Here is a 17,725-nt window from a genome sequence, read left to right as displayed (position 1 = left end):
TGTGCAAGCAGTTTCTTTTTTTTTAGGTGACATGTTTGCAAACCTGCCGGGAACGGAAAATTTTAATTCTGGTAATTTAAGGTTCGGCCCCAGTTTAACCTCGGGTCATCTCTTAGTTTTGCTACTCCATCATCTATTCTATGTGGTATATATTTCTTTATCTTCTTTTTATTTTCTTTCAGTCAAACTGTTAGTTTCCAGGTGTTGACAGGTGTTGGTTTAACGCCCTTGTTTGGACCATGCTAATTATTGTTTGCTGACATTTATCTCTTCCCCGTTCTATTTCTAACATCCGCATCCAAACAAGTGTCACGGTGCCGGGTGGACATTAAACAAACATCCGTCAACACTTGGGAATATATGTTGCTTTTCACACCATTTATTAGTGTCCCGCATTAGTCCTGAAAGACTTCCAAAGGAAACCAGGCAAATTAAAGGGTAGAGCCCATGTCTTGCAGCGGCAATTATCTGCAATTCTCTGACAAACATTAATCTCAGACCCTCCAGTTTTAGGAATGAGATGTGGTCGGAGAGGCAGGAAGCTACGGTGGTCTGACGTTGTTTTGTTTAACTTTTTTTTTTTACAGTGAAATCAATGTTGTTGGGTTGCTTCTGTAAAGGGTTGTAGTAGTAGAGGTAAACTTTATCAACCAGCTTGTTGTCAAAGACGACCTTGTGCCATCATATGTAAATATGAGTCACCTGTTACTGGTAATTCACCCACACCATTGATTTGAATAGAATTTCATTAACTCGGACAAACAGTCCATTGTTTCCTGATGAAATACGAGGATACGGCGGTTGGATGTTATTGCTCATGCGTTCCTGCTTTATTCTCACAGGGCTCCAGGTTTTGGGGCATGGGAGTCACCCGGGCCTCCAAACGCCGGGCTTCCAAGCGGATGAGCTTGGCGAGGTCTCTGGATGACCTTGAGGTAGGAAACGCGTTGCATTTCTTTTTATTTGAATTATCTTCTGCACCCCCCACCCCCCACCGATTTTATTTGCATCATAGCGTTCACATGTAAGTTTTTTTGCGTATGTCTTTTTTTTTCAAAATGCAAAAAACATCAGTGGTTTTCAAGCGGTCTGCTACGTTAGCGAGTACTTTCAGTCAACTTCGCCATGCGGCTCCACTTTCAGCCCTTGGTTTCCGTGGCCTTGAACTGTGCGTTTTGCTGCTAAACTTGTGGCACGGGGCTGGTGGGGGGGGAGAGACTCACAAAGTGGTCTTTGTTTGCACCAGAGGCGCGGCCCTGTTTGTTTGGCCTCGCTAATGACCGCTGCTGAACCACCGAATATATATCGGGCTCGCATTTAGTCATATCAATGTTTCCGGGGGAACTTTCTCCCTCTCTCTATCTTCTCGCCCATTGCACACGAAATTCTGACTTGTATTCAAACACACAAAATGTAATGCGCAAACAGGCCAATTCCCGCGTCTTGTAATTGCGCCAAAAAGCAGACGAACGGAGCCGGAAACGGACCGAATGCCGCATTGTGTAGAGCAGACTTACCCCGAGACCCCACGTGGTACTCGATTCTTACCTAGATAACATATATATAGTTCTGGATAATTACCCCTCGCCGTGTTTCTGTCTCTGTCCCGTCATGCTGTTTTTAATTCAGTCCCCTGGCTTACAAACCCAATAGCACGCGCCCATTGGTTGGACATTAAGCGGCCGCTTTGAAACGCGTAGTCTCTCGCGCGCGCGGAGCTCTCGGTTACATAATGTGTCGTGCGCGGTGGGAAACCTGCGCCTCACACACCTGCAGCTGCGAAAGAGTCCATTATGTCGGTCTATCGATCGTGTCGTTCCGTTTCCCCACGGGGACAACCGCTTTGATAAGGACACAATGTCCCTGCACACAAGTCATTTTTAACCCGAGTGGTTTTTAACTCGCGCTGGGCCAAAGCACTCCGGGTGATAACACCACGGGGGGGGGGGTACGTCGATCCCGCGTGAGGAGGAAGGTCTACAGGGGGTCCACGTCGTTTGAGGTCTCGCTGGACTTGTGCGTGGTTTGCCAGGATTTTGTAAAACTGTCGTCACGGCAACTTTTGCAAAAGGAAGAAAGATAATGGCCAACAGCCACTGCGGGTAAACCCCCGCGTGGCGCCGCCGCGTGTGGCCGCGGTGTGCAGGAACGAGCACGTGCGTGTTATTCTGACACTTGAGGGAGGGAGGGAGAGGGAGAGAGAGAGAGAGGGAGGGAGGGAAGGAGGTGGGAGCAGAGGGAGGGACCGACAGAGAGACAGACAGAGGGAGAAGCGGAGGCAGCGACACGGAGCTTCTGAACTCCCCGCAGCAGGGAGGATTTCTCGGCTCTCTTCCCCACGGTTGAGCCGCGTCTCCCCCCGCGCGGCAAATACCGACTCCTCGCTCGCTCGCGCGCACTCACGCACGCGGATGGACCGGTCCACGCGCAGCTGGCGCATGGAGCGGCGCTGAGGACGGAGCCACACACACGCGCGCGCGCGCGCACACACACCGCGGCGTCCACATGGAGCACAATCTGACCCTCGGCTCTGTAAGTGTTTCCACGAAGATCCCCGAGTCTTCACTGTTGTTGTTATTTTTAGATCTGACTTATTTTCTTCGCCCCCCCCCCTTTACCCTTTCCCCCACCATACCCCCCCCCCCCCACCTCAGGGGGTCACCGTATCCTTCTTTGGGCTCTTTTGTCGCTCCCGCCGCAGCCTCCTCTCCGAGCCGCGCACACTGGGCAGCTTGTGCGGGCTGTCAGAGGAATGTTTTGACCGGTGCCCGCTGAGCCCTCGCGTGTTGCATGACACTCACGCTCACGAACACACAAACACACACACGCGCGAACTCGAGTCCACTGCGCCGTGTCTCCCTGACAAGTGATCTCCTTTTGTGGGCTTCTTGGCCCTCACTTGGCGGCCTCCAGAGAAGTTCCATTCGGTGTGAGGTGGAGGGGGGGACGGGTCAGAGGTTTTCGGTGGTCAGTTTGGAACGCGATCCTGAGCTCAGCCTCTCGTGCATGGTCTCCTGAGGCGATCCCTTAAATCAAGTTTTGTTTGAACTTGCCTGTGGCCCCTGTCCAGGCACGTCCCCACCCTGCTCTGATTCACCAGCCCTCTTAATCACTTTGTCTCGAGAAGGAGACGTCGTGTCTTTTCTCGGTGCTGCATGACTACTGTGTGACCTTTTTGGTTGCGGCGGTGCGATACAACCGGCCCCTCTTCCCCTCTGGCCCTCGTACCTTCAACTACAACTCTCATTAATACCCTGCCAGCCGCCAAACGTAGACGCCGTCCTTCTGCGCGCGGTTCTTGTACGATCTTTGGGAGAGATGAGCAGGAACCGCGTGTTTTCTGCGGCGAAACACGACGCGCTTTCATCTGTCCGACATCACCGGGCCGGCTCTGGAGTGTGGGTGGACGGTTGCGCGCTCAGGAGAAGGGTCCTCGGGCGAGCAGTATAGAACGAAAAGTACCAAGCAGCTTGGCTTTTTTTCTCAAAATGTCTCCAGAATGTTTCCTTCTCTTTTTTTCTCTTCTCCTGCTACCGTTTAAAAAAAAAAAAAATCTATTGCAATTACGTCTCTCTCCAAACCCACCGACAGGGTGTTAATGGTATATTAACACAACTGAACTTCAATAGAAAGTTCTTTAACTGTCCAGCTGAATAATGTAGCAGCCAGTAACCAGATCACCAGATGTGTCTGTGGTTGCTGACTTGACCAAAACTGTCCCCCACGGAAAAAATACCCGCCCGCCTCGGCAGCTCCACTCGGCGGTCGCCCCACCAACGCTACGACATCGTCTATCGACATTCAGGATTCCGATTCTTTTCATATATCTATATAAATATATTTTTACTCACATGATCCACAACTTGGTTGGGTGATTCATTCCCTGCACGCTGTTTACCTTCCCCAATCGAACTGATATTATTCCCCCGCTAAGGCGGGTCGGCTGCCAAGGGCGTGGAGGTTACTCAGCGAGCAACGGCTCGGGAAGGGGGCCAAAGTCTCTTACCACCTCGCGGGAGACGGTTGGGACATGTCTGCGGAGAGACGGGGGGGGGGGGGCTCAAACTCTTCAGACCACGGCAGCCGTACATGTGGCGTCTGTCAGGCGTTGAGCAACGAGGCCTGTAGTCGGTATGTTTTAGACCTTTTCTTGGGGGGGGCTCGTGTCGGCACAGGTTTCCAGCGGAGCCAGGCCGAAGCCTCGTCTACCTCGCACTGTGTGAAAGTGGTAAACATGAATGGGTTTGACTCGGAGTGTGATTTATTGTTTCTGCACAATGTGCATGTGATTCATCCAACATCCAGAAATACGATCCATCCGTCCATGTGGCTCGGCTGCTGGTTGCTTTAGGTGGAAGGTGAACTGATGCACATTGTTTGTGTTCGCACCACCGTGCGTTTCTGGTACTTCTAAAGGCAGTTGATTTAAAAAAAAAAAAATGGTTGCCTTGAAATGCAAATGATGCAGTGGCGGTTTGCATGCAATACATGTTGCACATGTTTGTGGAAGGAGTCCCGTGCCAAATACCCACAAAGACAAAATGATTGATCGTGTTGTGCTCGGCCTTGGGGGCTATGAACCCCCCTCAACCGGCTCGGGTTCCCTGCATGACGAAAAGTATCACCGGTGGGGGCGTGAGGTCAGTGGGAATTACGCAGGAAGTCAACAGTTGTGGATTTCCTTTGTCACTGGCGACATCGAGCCCCCGCGCACTTCCAGGAAAGCAGATGTTTCTTCTATGCCAACGGCAAACGTACGCCCGGAGGTTTTTCTAAACGCCGTGCGTTAGGCTTCCGTGTGAGTCGCTCTGGTGTGAGAAATAAAAACCGACCTCGCAGAGCTAATTGCACGTGTCTAGTTTCAGGATGGAAAGTCCGTTTCTGGTGTGTTTTTCTTAACGGAGGAGGAAAAGTGGCAGCAACAGGGTGTGGCCGTGTCTGGTGTGGTTGAGCCACCTCGGGCCCTTTCCCTGTGATAATGAATTGAGACGGGAGGGGCCGCGGCCACCGGTTCCAGTTTCCTTCTGTGCGGTTCTATTTTTTAAATTTTTTTTGTGTAGCTGAGCCATGTAAATCCGATACTTTGTATTTGATTCCAGCGCTTCCTCCGACAATAACTACGTATTCCTCGCGCCCTTCTCGGACCTGACGTGAGCCGCACAGCTTCAGGCAGAGTTTAGCCAGATCAGAATTTACATTGTCGTCATCACTCGGGCAGAGAGAACTTTTATTGCTTTGTGCTCTGCGAGAAGTAGATTGGCAGAGGGGGGGTGGAGGTAAACACTCTCCATCCAGAATGGAGTTCAAGAATTGAAGTACTCCCTGTCAGCAACAAGTGGTGGACACACACACACACATACAGGCGGCTCTAAACAAATCATAGTGATGCCACTTTGGTCCGGGCGGGAGCAGAGCCCGACCCATCTGCCGGGGCTCACCGGGGGAAGTTGGGGAAACGGGCAGCAGATTACCACTGAGGACGGGGATTAGGGGGTGAATCGCATCGCCGCGACGGCCTCTTTCTGCATGCAAATCACTCGACCTCTTTAAAGACACTCAGTGTGTTTACATGGTGGTATAATTGGAATCTTTGCTTAGTCGGACTATGCTGTCTTTCGGGAGGAGGTGCTATTATCCCAATATACATGGCAGTGAATAAATCGAATCATTGGCCGAAAGCACGTCATACCCGATACGATAGGTGGCGCTGTTTTCATTACAACTAGTTGTGATGCAGCCATTTCCGCTTGACCGCTTCACCACTACCAACAACAACAACAACATCAACATTAGGAGAAAGATGGCGAACGGAGAGCAAGGTGAAGCTACATCCCTCTGCTATGTGTGCATGATGTTAATAAGAGCACAGCGAATGGCGCTATTGGCTGATTTGATACGCCGTCGGGATCTCAAGCATGCGCAAAGACGCAAAGTCCAGTTCCTTATCCGATTCACCGCTACATGCCGCAATAGTCGAACTATCAACTGGATCGGATCGAGTTATCCAGGGGTGTTAGTCGGATCGTAGTCGGGCCGCACATAGTCGGACAAAGGTGTTTACATGAAACGGATCATTCGATTTCAGTCCGACTAAGCCAGTTATTCGAATCCATGTAACCACGCTGACGGAGAACAACCCATTTGTTGGCTGAAGGGATTACGTTTAAAAGTCTGGACTGTTACAGGGAGGGGAGGAGGGGTATTTTAGGGTTTGATTGAAGATTTCTGTTTAGAAATTTGATTCACATACATTTTTTTTAATAGAAATTTTCAATTTAAAAATTGAGTCGCGACTCAACTCCTGGAATGTGGACACATCTGGACAGCTCGACAAGATTCAGAATTTCTACACTGGGCCCAAAATGATCCTTGATGAATGTAAATCTGAGCCTTGAAATGATTTTTTGACAAGTAAATGTTTACTTGTTTTCAATGCTGGTGAGACAATAACGGCATTGGACCTTTTCTTGATATAAAAGCAAAAGGGCGAATCGCACGGCAAGGCCACAAGTGACAATAACATGGCGTCCGCAGGGGACTCGATATCTGCCCTCGATCTGCGGTCACAATGCAGATAGCAGATCTAAGGGGACGACGATAACGTCCGCTTTGTTTACCTTCCCCGGCCGCTCCGCTCTCCCTCGAGCACGCTGACCTCATCACATCACATTGTGCGAGCGCCCCGACAGATGCGTCGCGACGGACCACCCCCCCCCTCATAGATTCCGTCACGGTGCGTAATCTGGAGTTCTCTAACATCAGCCTCTCTCCCTCTCTCTCTCACACACACACACACACACACTCTTTGCTCGCGTCTTATCAGCCGTCACGCCCTCGCCGCTCTCCGCCTCAAACGGGAAGTGCCCTCCGATGCGACATTGCTGTGTTATTGTCAGGGGAGCTGGGGGGGTAGTTTTGTCGCAGATAGCGGGGACCCAGATTGTTTTGTTTTTTTCCCCTCCCCGCTCCGGAAGGCCTGGCGGAGAACTCGACATTCGATTTCGTGATGTCTTGTGACACGTGGGGTCTTTCCAGGAAGACAAAAAGGTCGGCGGATGAATTGAACCCAAAGTGACGGAGGGGGGGGCTCGGAGCTCACGTGGAGCCGGTTTGCTTTGCCGAGGCCGCGGACTCCTCGATCAGCCGCCCTGAAGCAGAGAAAGGCCTTTTTTTAAGGGGGGGGGGTTAAAGATTTCAAAGATGCTCTACCTCTGGGAGGTCAAAGGGCGAGAGCCGTTGGACCTGGTGTGTTTTGCAGCATGCTTTCTTTTTTCTACTCTTTCATGACCTACAAGACGTCATTTGCTAACGTCATCAACACATGACAGACAGCTCGGTGCACGCTGGCTAATGGCGCGCAGAGTTCAGGCCGTGGGCGAGCAAACTTTTTATTTTCATTAAGACGATATTCATCTGCTTTCCATTTGAACTCACTGGGTATTACTTCTCTCCCTCTCTCTCTCTCGTGCCCCGACTGGAAACAGAAGGGGGGGGCGGGCGGGGGGGCACTGTGGTTTCAACATGGCCAGTGTGTGTGTGTGTGTGTGTGTGTTTGTGTTTGTGTCGAAGGACAATCTGGGGGAGGTTAATTCATCCGATTCCTTCATGCCGCTGTGGCAGAGGCTGTATGTATTGTCGGGCGCGTCGCCACGGCAACAGCTGCGGGCGTAAGGAAATCCCCCCCCCCCTCCTCTTCATCTCCCTTTCTGTCCAGTGCCTTGTCAAATTTCTTCTCCCTCCCTCCCTCCCTCCCTTCCTCTCTCTCCCTGACTTGTACAGACATGGTTTGCGGAGTTTTGGGTGGGGAATGTTCAGGTATGCGTTCACACACACACACACACACACACACACAGCTTGTCTGTGTGCTGTGTAGCCGACTGGGGCAACAATGAGTCTCAAAAAGAGACTTTCCTTCAAGAGGACTTGGAACTTCAACACCGTAAGTAAACTGTGATTCGCCCAGCGAGCCTCCTCTCCCTCCTCCGACTCCCTTCCTTCAGTCAGCTGCTTTTCTCATTAATCTCCCCCGATGGTGCTCGTCTCTCTGCCCCTCAGAACAGCTGTTTGGAGCGGCGGGGACTCGTGGTTGTTTTTGTTTCCCGGGATGCTGGAATCCGCCTTGACTTGTGTGGAAGTTTATTTATTTATTTTTTAATTTTTTTATCTGACTGTTGCGACGTGTTTTTTTTTTTTTCCGTTTTTTTTTGAGGGAAGGAAGATGAGTAAACAAGTCCAAAAGGTAAAAAGACATCCCTTTTTATTAGAAATGCACGGTGTGAGGGGTGTCAATGGGTGTCGTTACCATTCGTGCCCTTCAGAGGATTTGACCCCCGGCACGTAGCGCGCTCACTCCAGAGCACACGCGTGAATCCGTCTCCGCTGGGATTCGTCTGCGTTCCTTCTGCATGCGGTGTCTCGGGATGCCAGACTGTATGGCGTGGCGTGGCGTGGCGTGGGTGGGTGGAGCGGGAAGGAGTGGGTGGGGCGTGCGGCGGGGGGTCGGGCTGTACCACACGAAACCCGGCAGCCAAATCCTGCTCCGTTTCGGGGCGACTCGCTGTGATTGTCCAATCTGGCAGCAGCACCACGTGGACGGCTCACGGAGGGGGTCCCGGCCGTGAAATGGGATCCTTGAGTTCAGCCGCCTATGGTCGGGATCAAAGCGGGCTCCGTGGTACCGCCGAGACGCCGCGGGTGTCGGCGGGGGACGGCGGACAGGAGGTGACGGCGGGCCCTCTTCGCGGGGCACTTGTAGGCGAGGAGGTAATAACAAGTGTGTGTGTGTGTGTGTGTGTGTGTGTGTGTGTGTGTGTGTGTGGTCTATCATACACACAGACACGCAAACACCACGCTGCATGTCTGCCGTAGTTACCCGCTCAACTTTAATCAGCGGGATGCTCGACCGCCGTGATGTTTTCCTTTGTGGGACGTTTTCACCACATGTTTGTCCTTGTAGGTTCGTTGGTCAACCTAAACAGCCAAACGTTCGGTTACAGTTTTTTATAATTGAATGTGTTTTGTTTTTTTGACCATTTTTTTCGGATTCGCTCCAGCGGTGGAAACTGATATTGCCAAATGCCCGGCGGGGGACACAACCCCCGCGTCAGTGTTTTGCAACATGTCCTTTGATTCAGACGCTGCAGGCTGCATACCGACCTTTAACGAACTTATTGGTCATCAACATGATTCTCCTCTGACACTCTGCCCCTTTGCATACAACACTGTTACTTAACCCTGTGTGTGTGTGTGTGTGTGTGTGTGTGTGTGTGTGTGTGTGTCAGGAGGGCGTTGAACCCCTCCCGCTCTGATGACACGTCTGCGAGTAAGAAGAATATCTGTCACATTTCTCATACTATTCTTCTCCGTCCAAAACTAACGTCCACGTCCCATTGTGTGTGTGTGACGTCCGTCTGGTTTCTTTTTAAAAGGAAACCGAAAAGGCCGATCTTTTTTTAAAGCTTTGAGGTTGGTCTGTTTTGTGTGTTCCACCTTCTGTTTGGGCTTCGTGCGCAGGTCCCCGTCCCTCCCCACCCACGATCACGGCACACACGCCAGCCACCGCAGGAGGGATGGCCCTTTGGGTGTCGACTGCATCGCGGGTCAGCGGCAAAGAGGCCGCAACGGGCCATTAGTGGCGGTGGTTTGGTGGCTCTTTTACATGTGGTCGCTCCCGAAATGGAACAGAGCCCTCCCTCTTCTCCAACCCACGCAAGAGGCCTTGGCCTCTTCCTCCTGTTCCCTTCTGCTGGTCTCCGTTGTTCTGTGACATGGCGGCATTATGCAATCCCGCTAAAGTACAAACCGTGTTCCGCTCCCGGCGAGGGACTCGTTGAGACGCATCATCAGCCTCGGATATTCACACTTTGAAACGGAAAAAGCACTCGTCTGGAAATAGTCCCCCCCCCCCCCCCCCCCCCGCGCACCCCTCCACCTTTTCAGATGAATCCACCAACGCGCCGTTTCTTTTCTTCTTTTTTTTTGTTGTTTAGTTCTTGGATCGAACCCTGAGATGCGCCTCTCATATCCTCCCCTGCGTTTAAAAATATCTGTGACAGCAGCTTAACAGTTCGGGCTTCAAATCACAATATCGCTGTGTACATGTTGCATGTTTTTAGAGGAGCCCCAATGTTGAGGCCGGGATTTCGTGCAGTTGTCCTTTTTTTATTCACGGGACGTCTACGCATGCATAAACTCCTCCCGGCTGGAATTAGCAAGTAAAAAGAGCCCCATTGTGCCCAGCGATGGCCTCTGAAGTAGCTGTGCCTTGATGAGCTCCGGTCTTTGTGATTGCAGTAAGCAGGAATGCACACATTCAGGGCTCCGAGTGTGAGTGTGAGTGTGAGTGTGAGTGTGAGTGTGAGTGTGTGTGTGTGTGTGTGTGTGTGTGTGTGTGTGTGTGTGTGTGTGTGTGTATACTGGTGTGGAGGTGTGAACAGCTGTGTTTGGTTGATGTTGAGGGTCCACCCACTTACAAAAGTCTTGTGAAGATCCAACACTTTTGCAGGAGCACACACACGCTCCCGCCTAGAGACCACAAGGACACACACCTCAGAGAGCGACCGGTGGGACGACCGGTGGGACGTCGCTATCTTCAGCTTCTTGCCGCGGCACAGGAGGTCACGAGGGCAGCCGCTCACTCATGTCTCTCTTTGTTCTCTTTCAGTCGGCGGCTTCCTCCGATGGCGGTGAGTACAATTCCTTTTGTCGCGGCTGCTTTTAAAAGGCCATTCTGTGAGAAGGTCCACGCGAGGCGTGGGAAGTGGTGCCAGCCGCCCGGGCCAAACTGAACAAAACTGCAGAGCTTTTTGAACTTATGCAGCTCGCGGTGCTTTTGTACTTTGTGTTTCTATTTCTGCAGAACTTTCTAGTTACTCAATAATTTTTTTTTTTCTTTTTAAAAAGTGTTCTAAAAAAAGGAACAGCGACGCTGATGTACTGTAGGCGGCAGCATGCCTCGTTAGCAAAGGATGTTTGCCGAGTGTGTTTTTCGGGTTACACTCGGCGGGGGCGGTCTGGTCCTCCCGCTCACTGCGGGTTTTATTAACATTTGCTAACAGAGCCGCTCGGCTCCTTTCACCGCGGACGCGCATCAGGCTGTTTGCTTCCTAAAAGCCAGCTCATTAACCGACGTGAGGACGCGCAACCCCGGCGCTCACATTCTTTCCTCTACAGCCAGGATGCGCTCTGTTATCAACGCCGTTGCCCGTGGCAACCGGCTGACTCAGCACCACCACGACGCCACCGCCGCATCAGTGATGTGTCTCGCTGTGACCCTTTTATGTTTTGTGATTTTTCTTCTTTTCGTACTCGGGCCCACAGCACTAAAGTGGCCATCTGCTGCCATGATGCTGCCCCCCCAATTTAGTTCACCAGCAGCTCCTGGATCCTCACCCACTCTCCCTTCCTTCTGTCCTTCCAATCATCCTTGGCTCCTCTGTTTTGTCTTCTTTTATTGTGCTCTCTGTCCTAAACTGCCCCCCCACCTCCCACCCCCTCATCCCCTTTTGCTCTTTTCTTACAAACATCTGCTGTTTGTCGGCCGCAATCATATCTGTTAGCCCACACTTCCCTCGTTAAGTGTTCTGAACTCTGACTTTCACTTGTTGTGTGACATTTACCGGTGGGAGGCGTAGAAATGCCCAACGGTGAGAAGCCATTAGTTTTTCTTTCAGATCGCCTTGAATTTCTGGTCGAATCCATTTTCTGTTGGCAATCATGTGTGCTGCAGATGTACGGCACCTTTCGGCTCCCCGTTATTATCTTTATGATGTTATGGCGAGTTCTTCCCAGTTTTAACTGCTACAAGATCACGATTAGTTATAACAAGAAAACAACTCTTTGTAAAAGCTTTCTTAACACCACAGGCTGATCCTTTTTTTCTACCGGCCCGTGCAGACTACAGCAGAGTCCAGCTGCAGGGATGCTGCAGCCAGAGCAGCCTGAACAGCAATGGCAGTCTTCCTGGAGGGGGCAGCCTCCGAGGGGCTCCCGAGCAGCGCGTCGCCAGGTGGGCCGCCTGCTTCGAACGCCTCCTCCAGGACCCGGTGGGCGTGCGCTACTTCTCGGTAAGAAAAAGAAACAAAAAGGTTCCATCGATTGATTGAATCCTGTCTCACTTAACCCCCCCCCCCCACCGAAAAAAAAGTAAAACAAAGTTGGCGAGCAGTAGTAGACCAGGTACAGGCCATCATCTTATCATTGAATTTAGTTGAATCCCGGGTTTATATAGAGATTTGAAACTGGTTGTGGCCCAGTTCTCAATGTCCGACCTCCCTGAGAACAGGCGCCTCGTCCACGTTACCTCCCACATAAAAGATGTGCCTTTTAAAATTGGGCCCACAACGCGGCGTCCCAGAAACCACCTCTCTCCTCACCTTCCCTCCGAGCTGGACTGTGCTCCCACGCCGTCCCACGCCGTCCCTCGCCCACACTCTGTCTTCTTCGCAACATCACACCCGACCACTTCTCGCACCGCTGCCTCGTCGCACCGCCGGTCGCTCCCCAGAACGCCGAGGATGGAACGAGTCCGAGATCCCGTAAAAGCTGTTGTGCTGTGTGTCTCCACAGGAATTTCTCAAGAAAGAATTCAGCGAGGAGAATATCTTGTTCTGGCAGGCCTGCGAATACTTCAGTCATGTCCCTGCAGCTGATAAGAAGCAGGTTGGTCCACAGTGTGAGGAAATTGGAATGTTTTTAGTCTCAATAAGACGCTCGAGTAAATCAAAATGTGTGACCTCTCAGATTAAATATCAAGAGAATTTTCCTTCCCTCAGATTATATAATGTGAATGTTTTAGAGGCAGATGAAATAAAGACATGTCCATGCGTGCGTGTGTAGGTTTTAGGTTCTCGCTCTGGACCACAATAAAATCGCCCCTATTTGCAAAGGGGCTGATCCACATTAGCTGGATCAATGAAATGTTGAATGAGGAGTCGTGCGGCTACATGTTTTTTTTCCCACACTTGAAAATCTCCCACCCTCTGATTCAGTGTTAATTTCGTCGACAAAAACTATGACGAAAATTTTTCGCTTAACGAACATTTTTTCCATGACTAAGACGAGAGACTAAGATGTGACGAAAACGATCTTAAAAAATAAAAACTATGACTAAATCTATTCTAACTTTCATAGACGAGACGAACATGTTGGTGGTTGACGAAGTCACGATACTTTTATCCCCCTAAAGTCGCACTCAGCCGACAGACAACAGGCAAAGTACGGCGGATATTAACGCGTCATGATGACGTCATCCACGAACCCCGAACGCTCGCATCGGTGGTTCTTGTGCACCGACTACGGACCGCGACGACTATTTTACGCTTCGGCGAGTTTGAATGTGGCTTCCTTAGTTTAGCTCAGCTGTCTCGGTTTAGCGGCGCTGCTTCAGAGAAACATGAAGACCCGTTTAACAGCTCGGGGCTGTTAACACGTCTAACATAATAAAGTCATTGCAGGTTCTGAAGCCAAGGAAATAATGTATTGCAACAATTGTAGGACGTTAAGGGGTCTCTTGTTGGGACAGTGGAAACGATAAAGGAGCATGAAGTTTCAAAAGCACTGCAAGTAAACAGACAAAGACAACCAAGTGTTGCGTTTAGATCCCTGGTCCTCATGAAGTTGTAACACCTTTGCCAATTTGTTAAATTGCCTTGAAAATAAATGCTTTTCTATTTGTTAAAATCCAAATCCTTTCATGTAATGATTTTTCACCTGTCATTTATATTCGCTCACACAAACACTTCAACCATTTGTTCTTGGCCTAAGCTCCTCCGTCAAATTTTACAACCCATTGTGGCCCGCGAGTCAAAAAGTTTGCCGACCTCGGCTATAGACCTGTCCTAGGAGGGACATCTGATGGACGACCAAGTACTGCAAGCTAGACTATTATGCAGCTGTAGACACAACACAGGGGGTCCTGGGCCTGAGAAGGGAAGAAAATGAGTTAAATATGGCTATTTAATGTGACTAAAACTAAGAAGGATTCAAATGACTAAATGTGACTAAAACTAATATGCATTTTTCGTCTAAAGCCTAAGACTAAATCTAAAATAGCTGCCAAAATGAACACTGCTCTGATTTGCGCCCTGCAGCTGTCCCAGAGAGCCGGGGAGATCTACAACAGCTTCCTGTCCAGCAAGGCCACGATGCCGGTCAACATCGACAGCCAGGCCCAGCTGGCCGACGACGTGCTCACCTCCCCGCGGCCCGACATGTTCAAGACGCAGCAGCTACAGGTAGCGGCAGGACCGCCGTCTCTTGTCTTCATTTACACACACACACACACGCGCGCGTGTTAGCGGAGGGTGGGTTCGTTCTCATCGCGTTCTCATCTAGTGCTCCATTCACTCTCCAGCATATTGGGTTTTTCATTGGCGGCCATCTGGGTCTGTTTAAGAAAAAAGGGCCCGCGAGCCTTTGCGAGAGCGATGAACACAAACTGCCATCCGCCCACGGCGAACCCAGCGCACCCTGACACGTAGACGCGCAGTCGGCGCTTTGTGTAACCAGCTGCCACACGAGCACGATGGACGCCAACTGTCGGGATCCGTCATAACATCTACCGTAACCATATGTTGACACTAGTGCTTTCCGCCCTCTTGTATCCGTCGATGTGTCGTTTGACCCTTAGTGACCCCTAGTGATCTCACCTCTTCCCCTCCATCTCTTTAACTGTTTTAACTTGACTCGCCCTCCGTTTGCATCCACAGATCTTCAACCTGATGAAGTTCGACAGTTATTCGCGCTTCCTCAAGTCCTCCCTTTACCAGGAGTGCATGTGCGCCGAGGTGGACGGCCGGCCGCTGCCGGACCCCTACCAGATCCCCTGCAGTCCGGCGCCCTCTAAGCACAGTGCCGGCTCCGACCGCTCCACCCTCTCCACTCCCAAAAAGGTGACGCCGTTGCTTTTTGGACTGCATCAAAGTTACTGTTGGTGGGAGAAGGAAAAAAAACAAAACACTCCCAGTACGACAAGTTAAAACCGTTTTGTTGCCCAACCGACAGGAGGCCAGGAAGCAGAGGTCGGGGAGGTCGCTGACCGAGGAGAGCAGGGATGAGGGCGCCGACAAGAAACGCGGCATGTTCTTCTCGTGGTCACGCAACAGGAGCTTCGGGAAGGGCCCGAAGAAGAAGGACGTCGGCGACATTAACCTCGGTGAGAATGAATGCGACCGCCGAGCCGGCAGCACGCCGGTCCCTGTTCAAGGCTTTGGCAACGCGCCGGACCTCCTGATGCGTCCTCGAACAGGACACCCAGTCTCCGTCAGGCCCCGGGTAGCCATGAGCGCAATGCGGGGGGGGGGGGGGGGGGGGGCGCGGGCTTTAAAAGGAGGCAAAATACCAAGATGAGGTCGATTGACATGCTGATTCTGAACTTTTGTTGGGGATTTTAATGATTTATAGCTTCAGGTTTATCTACTTCAAAGGCTTCGAATGACTTTGATGTCGTTCCCAGATCAAATTTTTTGACTTTATGGAATAAAAGCTTTATGGAATATATTAGTAAGCGTTTTGTTTGTAAATATATTTCTCTGAAAGTAGTAATTTTAGTATACAAAACATACAAAATAGCGTCTTTCTCCCATTTAAATGATCTCCATTTCAATCATGGGAATTCTTGATAAATTGAACCACATCACACGCGTGCTTCAACATAAATGCCCCCCCTAAATGTAGCTGCAGCACAATTTCCTGAAACTGAAAAAAATGTAAAATATCTTCTGTGAGGACATTCGCTCTTTTGCCTGTTTGGTGTCATAAGTCGTCCCACAGCTTGACTGCAATGTCCCGTTGTTGCAGATTGTGAGCGTCCTTTCATGTAAGCAGCGTCTCTTATCTGCATGAATTCATCATCCGGTGCGCTCTTGTGCAGATCACTGGGGCAGTAATGGGCGGAGGGAGTCCCAGGGCTCCTTGTCGTCCGGTACCAGTCTGGAGATGGCCACTTCCTGCTCCGCTGGCAAGATTGAGGTAAGATTCCTCCGGACGGATCGCCATGGCAACACAGAGCCCCGTGTCTGCTGAAGCCGGCCATAGTTGCAGTTTTCTTGTCAGCCCACTCGTTGTTTGTTTATGGATGGCATGAATCATAGAGTAAAGAAGAAGAGAAAAAAAACGACTGTGGATCTTTAACACTTTAAAAGCCACGATGCGGATCTTTGCTCATTCTTTTCCTAATCCTGCGTCCTCAGTCTGACAATCGTCACTCCGCGTGGGAGCGCTCCCCCAAACACTGCAGCGTGGTGCTGCCCAGCGGCTCCTGCTCCTCGCTCAGCCTCCGGCCCGGCGCCTCCATAAGGGAAGTCCTGCAGGACCTCTGCCGGAGCATCAGCATCAACATCGCTGCTGTCGACCTCTTCCTGGTGGGAGGGGAGAAGGTGAGGACTAGCGATGACGCCTTCGAGCCTCCGCTGCACATCTATGTTTTGGTTAATGCAGCACGACGGCACTCCGCTTTCAGTTTGGCAATGAAACCAAAGTGAATTGAAAGATTATAGTGGACAATAGCACGTAGTGTTTTTTTCATGCTTTTCCACTGGAGCTTTATGTGTTGCTAATGTAATTTATCTTTTTTCTCTCAGCCTTTGGTGTTGGACCAGGACTGCATGACCCTCAGCTCTCGGGAGCTGAGGGTTGAGAAGCGGACTTTGTTTAGGTATGAATAATGAATCAAAGTTTGCCGGATCCGGCGATTTCTTTTGAAAGTGACCTATTCTGTCCGTACTTTAGGTCTGCGCTGACATTTACTTGTGCCCTTTCTCCCGCCCCCCCAGACTGGACCTGGTGCCCATTAACCGCTCCGTGGGGCTTAAAGCCAAACCCACCAAGCCGGTCACCGAGGTCCTGCGTCCCGTGGTGGCCAAATACGGCCTCCACCTCAGCGATCTTGTGGCCAAAGTAGTAAGTCCCACCCGGCGGCTACAATGCCTTAAATCTTTTCTTCTTCTTCTTCTTCTTCTTCTTCTTCTTTTTTTTCCCGTTTGAAGCTCCCGTGTGTGCGGGGAGCAGCGTGTGACGCTGCCACAGGGTGGAGCATCATGGTTTAGGGGGAGGGAAGCGACCGCATCCTTTTCCATCTCCCCTCGGTGGTTAGCGCTCTGACTCAGCCCGGCCTCCAAAGACAGACCTCCGGGGCTATAATTAAGAATGACGACACTTTTTAAACACGCCAACTCCTCCCCTTCGCCCCAGCCAGAAGATTTATTTTAGTCCTGTGGCTTTTTTTCTTCTTCTGGGCATTATAACAATATTACACAGGAGCCCAGCGCTCACAAATAGTTTATACATTAAACAGAGAATTGGAGGAATGATTATTATGTTTATTCTTCTGCACAACGGGCGAAGACTCTTAACGTGTTGCCCATCACGCTGTGTTCCGTCTCAGAGCGGGGAAACTGAGCCTTTGGACCTGGGCGCCCCCATATCGAGCTTGGATGGCCTGCGCGTGGTTTTGGACCGAATCGACTCGGCTTCAGGGAAAGGTAAGAACACGCGTAGCAAAAATCCCTGGTAATCCACAGTAGGTACAGGACGTTTTTCATCCCAGCGGAACATTGTCTTCACTTGGTTTAGTGCGTCCAAAATGTCCTCTCATTTATTTCAGCCTGATGATTCATTTTTCGTTTTTGTTTTTTTCTCTTTCGAACAGACAAATCGAAGTCCTCCTCCCTAAAAAACCACCCTCCGAGCAAAAGTTTCTCTGCCACGGTAAGCGCTCCCGACATCC

General features: G+C 50.8%; 1 protein-coding gene across 1 annotated transcript in view; it reads left to right on the top strand.

The window, feature by feature from the left end:
• LOC120822579 (regulator of G-protein signaling 12-like) overlaps positions 1-17,725 on the top strand; it is a 28,692-nt gene that overhangs the window by 3,693 nt on the left and 7,274 nt on the right. Inside the window, exons 3-15 of the mRNA XM_078107210.1 lie at positions 843-935; positions 10,664-10,685; positions 11,896-12,065; positions 12,568-12,660; positions 14,091-14,234; positions 14,709-14,891; positions 15,004-15,154; positions 15,872-15,969; positions 16,191-16,376; positions 16,581-16,654; positions 16,773-16,899; positions 17,384-17,480; positions 17,648-17,706. Of these exons, the coding sequence (XP_077963336.1) occupies positions 843-935; positions 10,664-10,685; positions 11,896-12,065; positions 12,568-12,660; positions 14,091-14,234; positions 14,709-14,891; positions 15,004-15,154; positions 15,872-15,969; positions 16,191-16,376; positions 16,581-16,654; positions 16,773-16,899; positions 17,384-17,480; positions 17,648-17,706 (1,497 nt within the window). The remainder of the gene's footprint in view (positions 1-842; positions 936-10,663; positions 10,686-11,895; positions 12,066-12,567; positions 12,661-14,090; positions 14,235-14,708; positions 14,892-15,003; positions 15,155-15,871; positions 15,970-16,190; positions 16,377-16,580; positions 16,655-16,772; positions 16,900-17,383; positions 17,481-17,647; positions 17,707-17,725) is intronic.

The sequence above is a fragment of the Gasterosteus aculeatus genome, chromosome 7 (assembly GCF_964276395.1).
Source record: "Gasterosteus aculeatus chromosome 7, fGasAcu3.hap1.1, whole genome shotgun sequence".
Classification (NCBI taxonomy): Eukaryota; Metazoa; Chordata; class Actinopteri; order Perciformes; family Gasterosteidae; genus Gasterosteus; species Gasterosteus aculeatus.
Note: the sequence above shows the minus strand (reverse complement) of the source record. Positions and strands in the feature narration are given on the sequence as shown.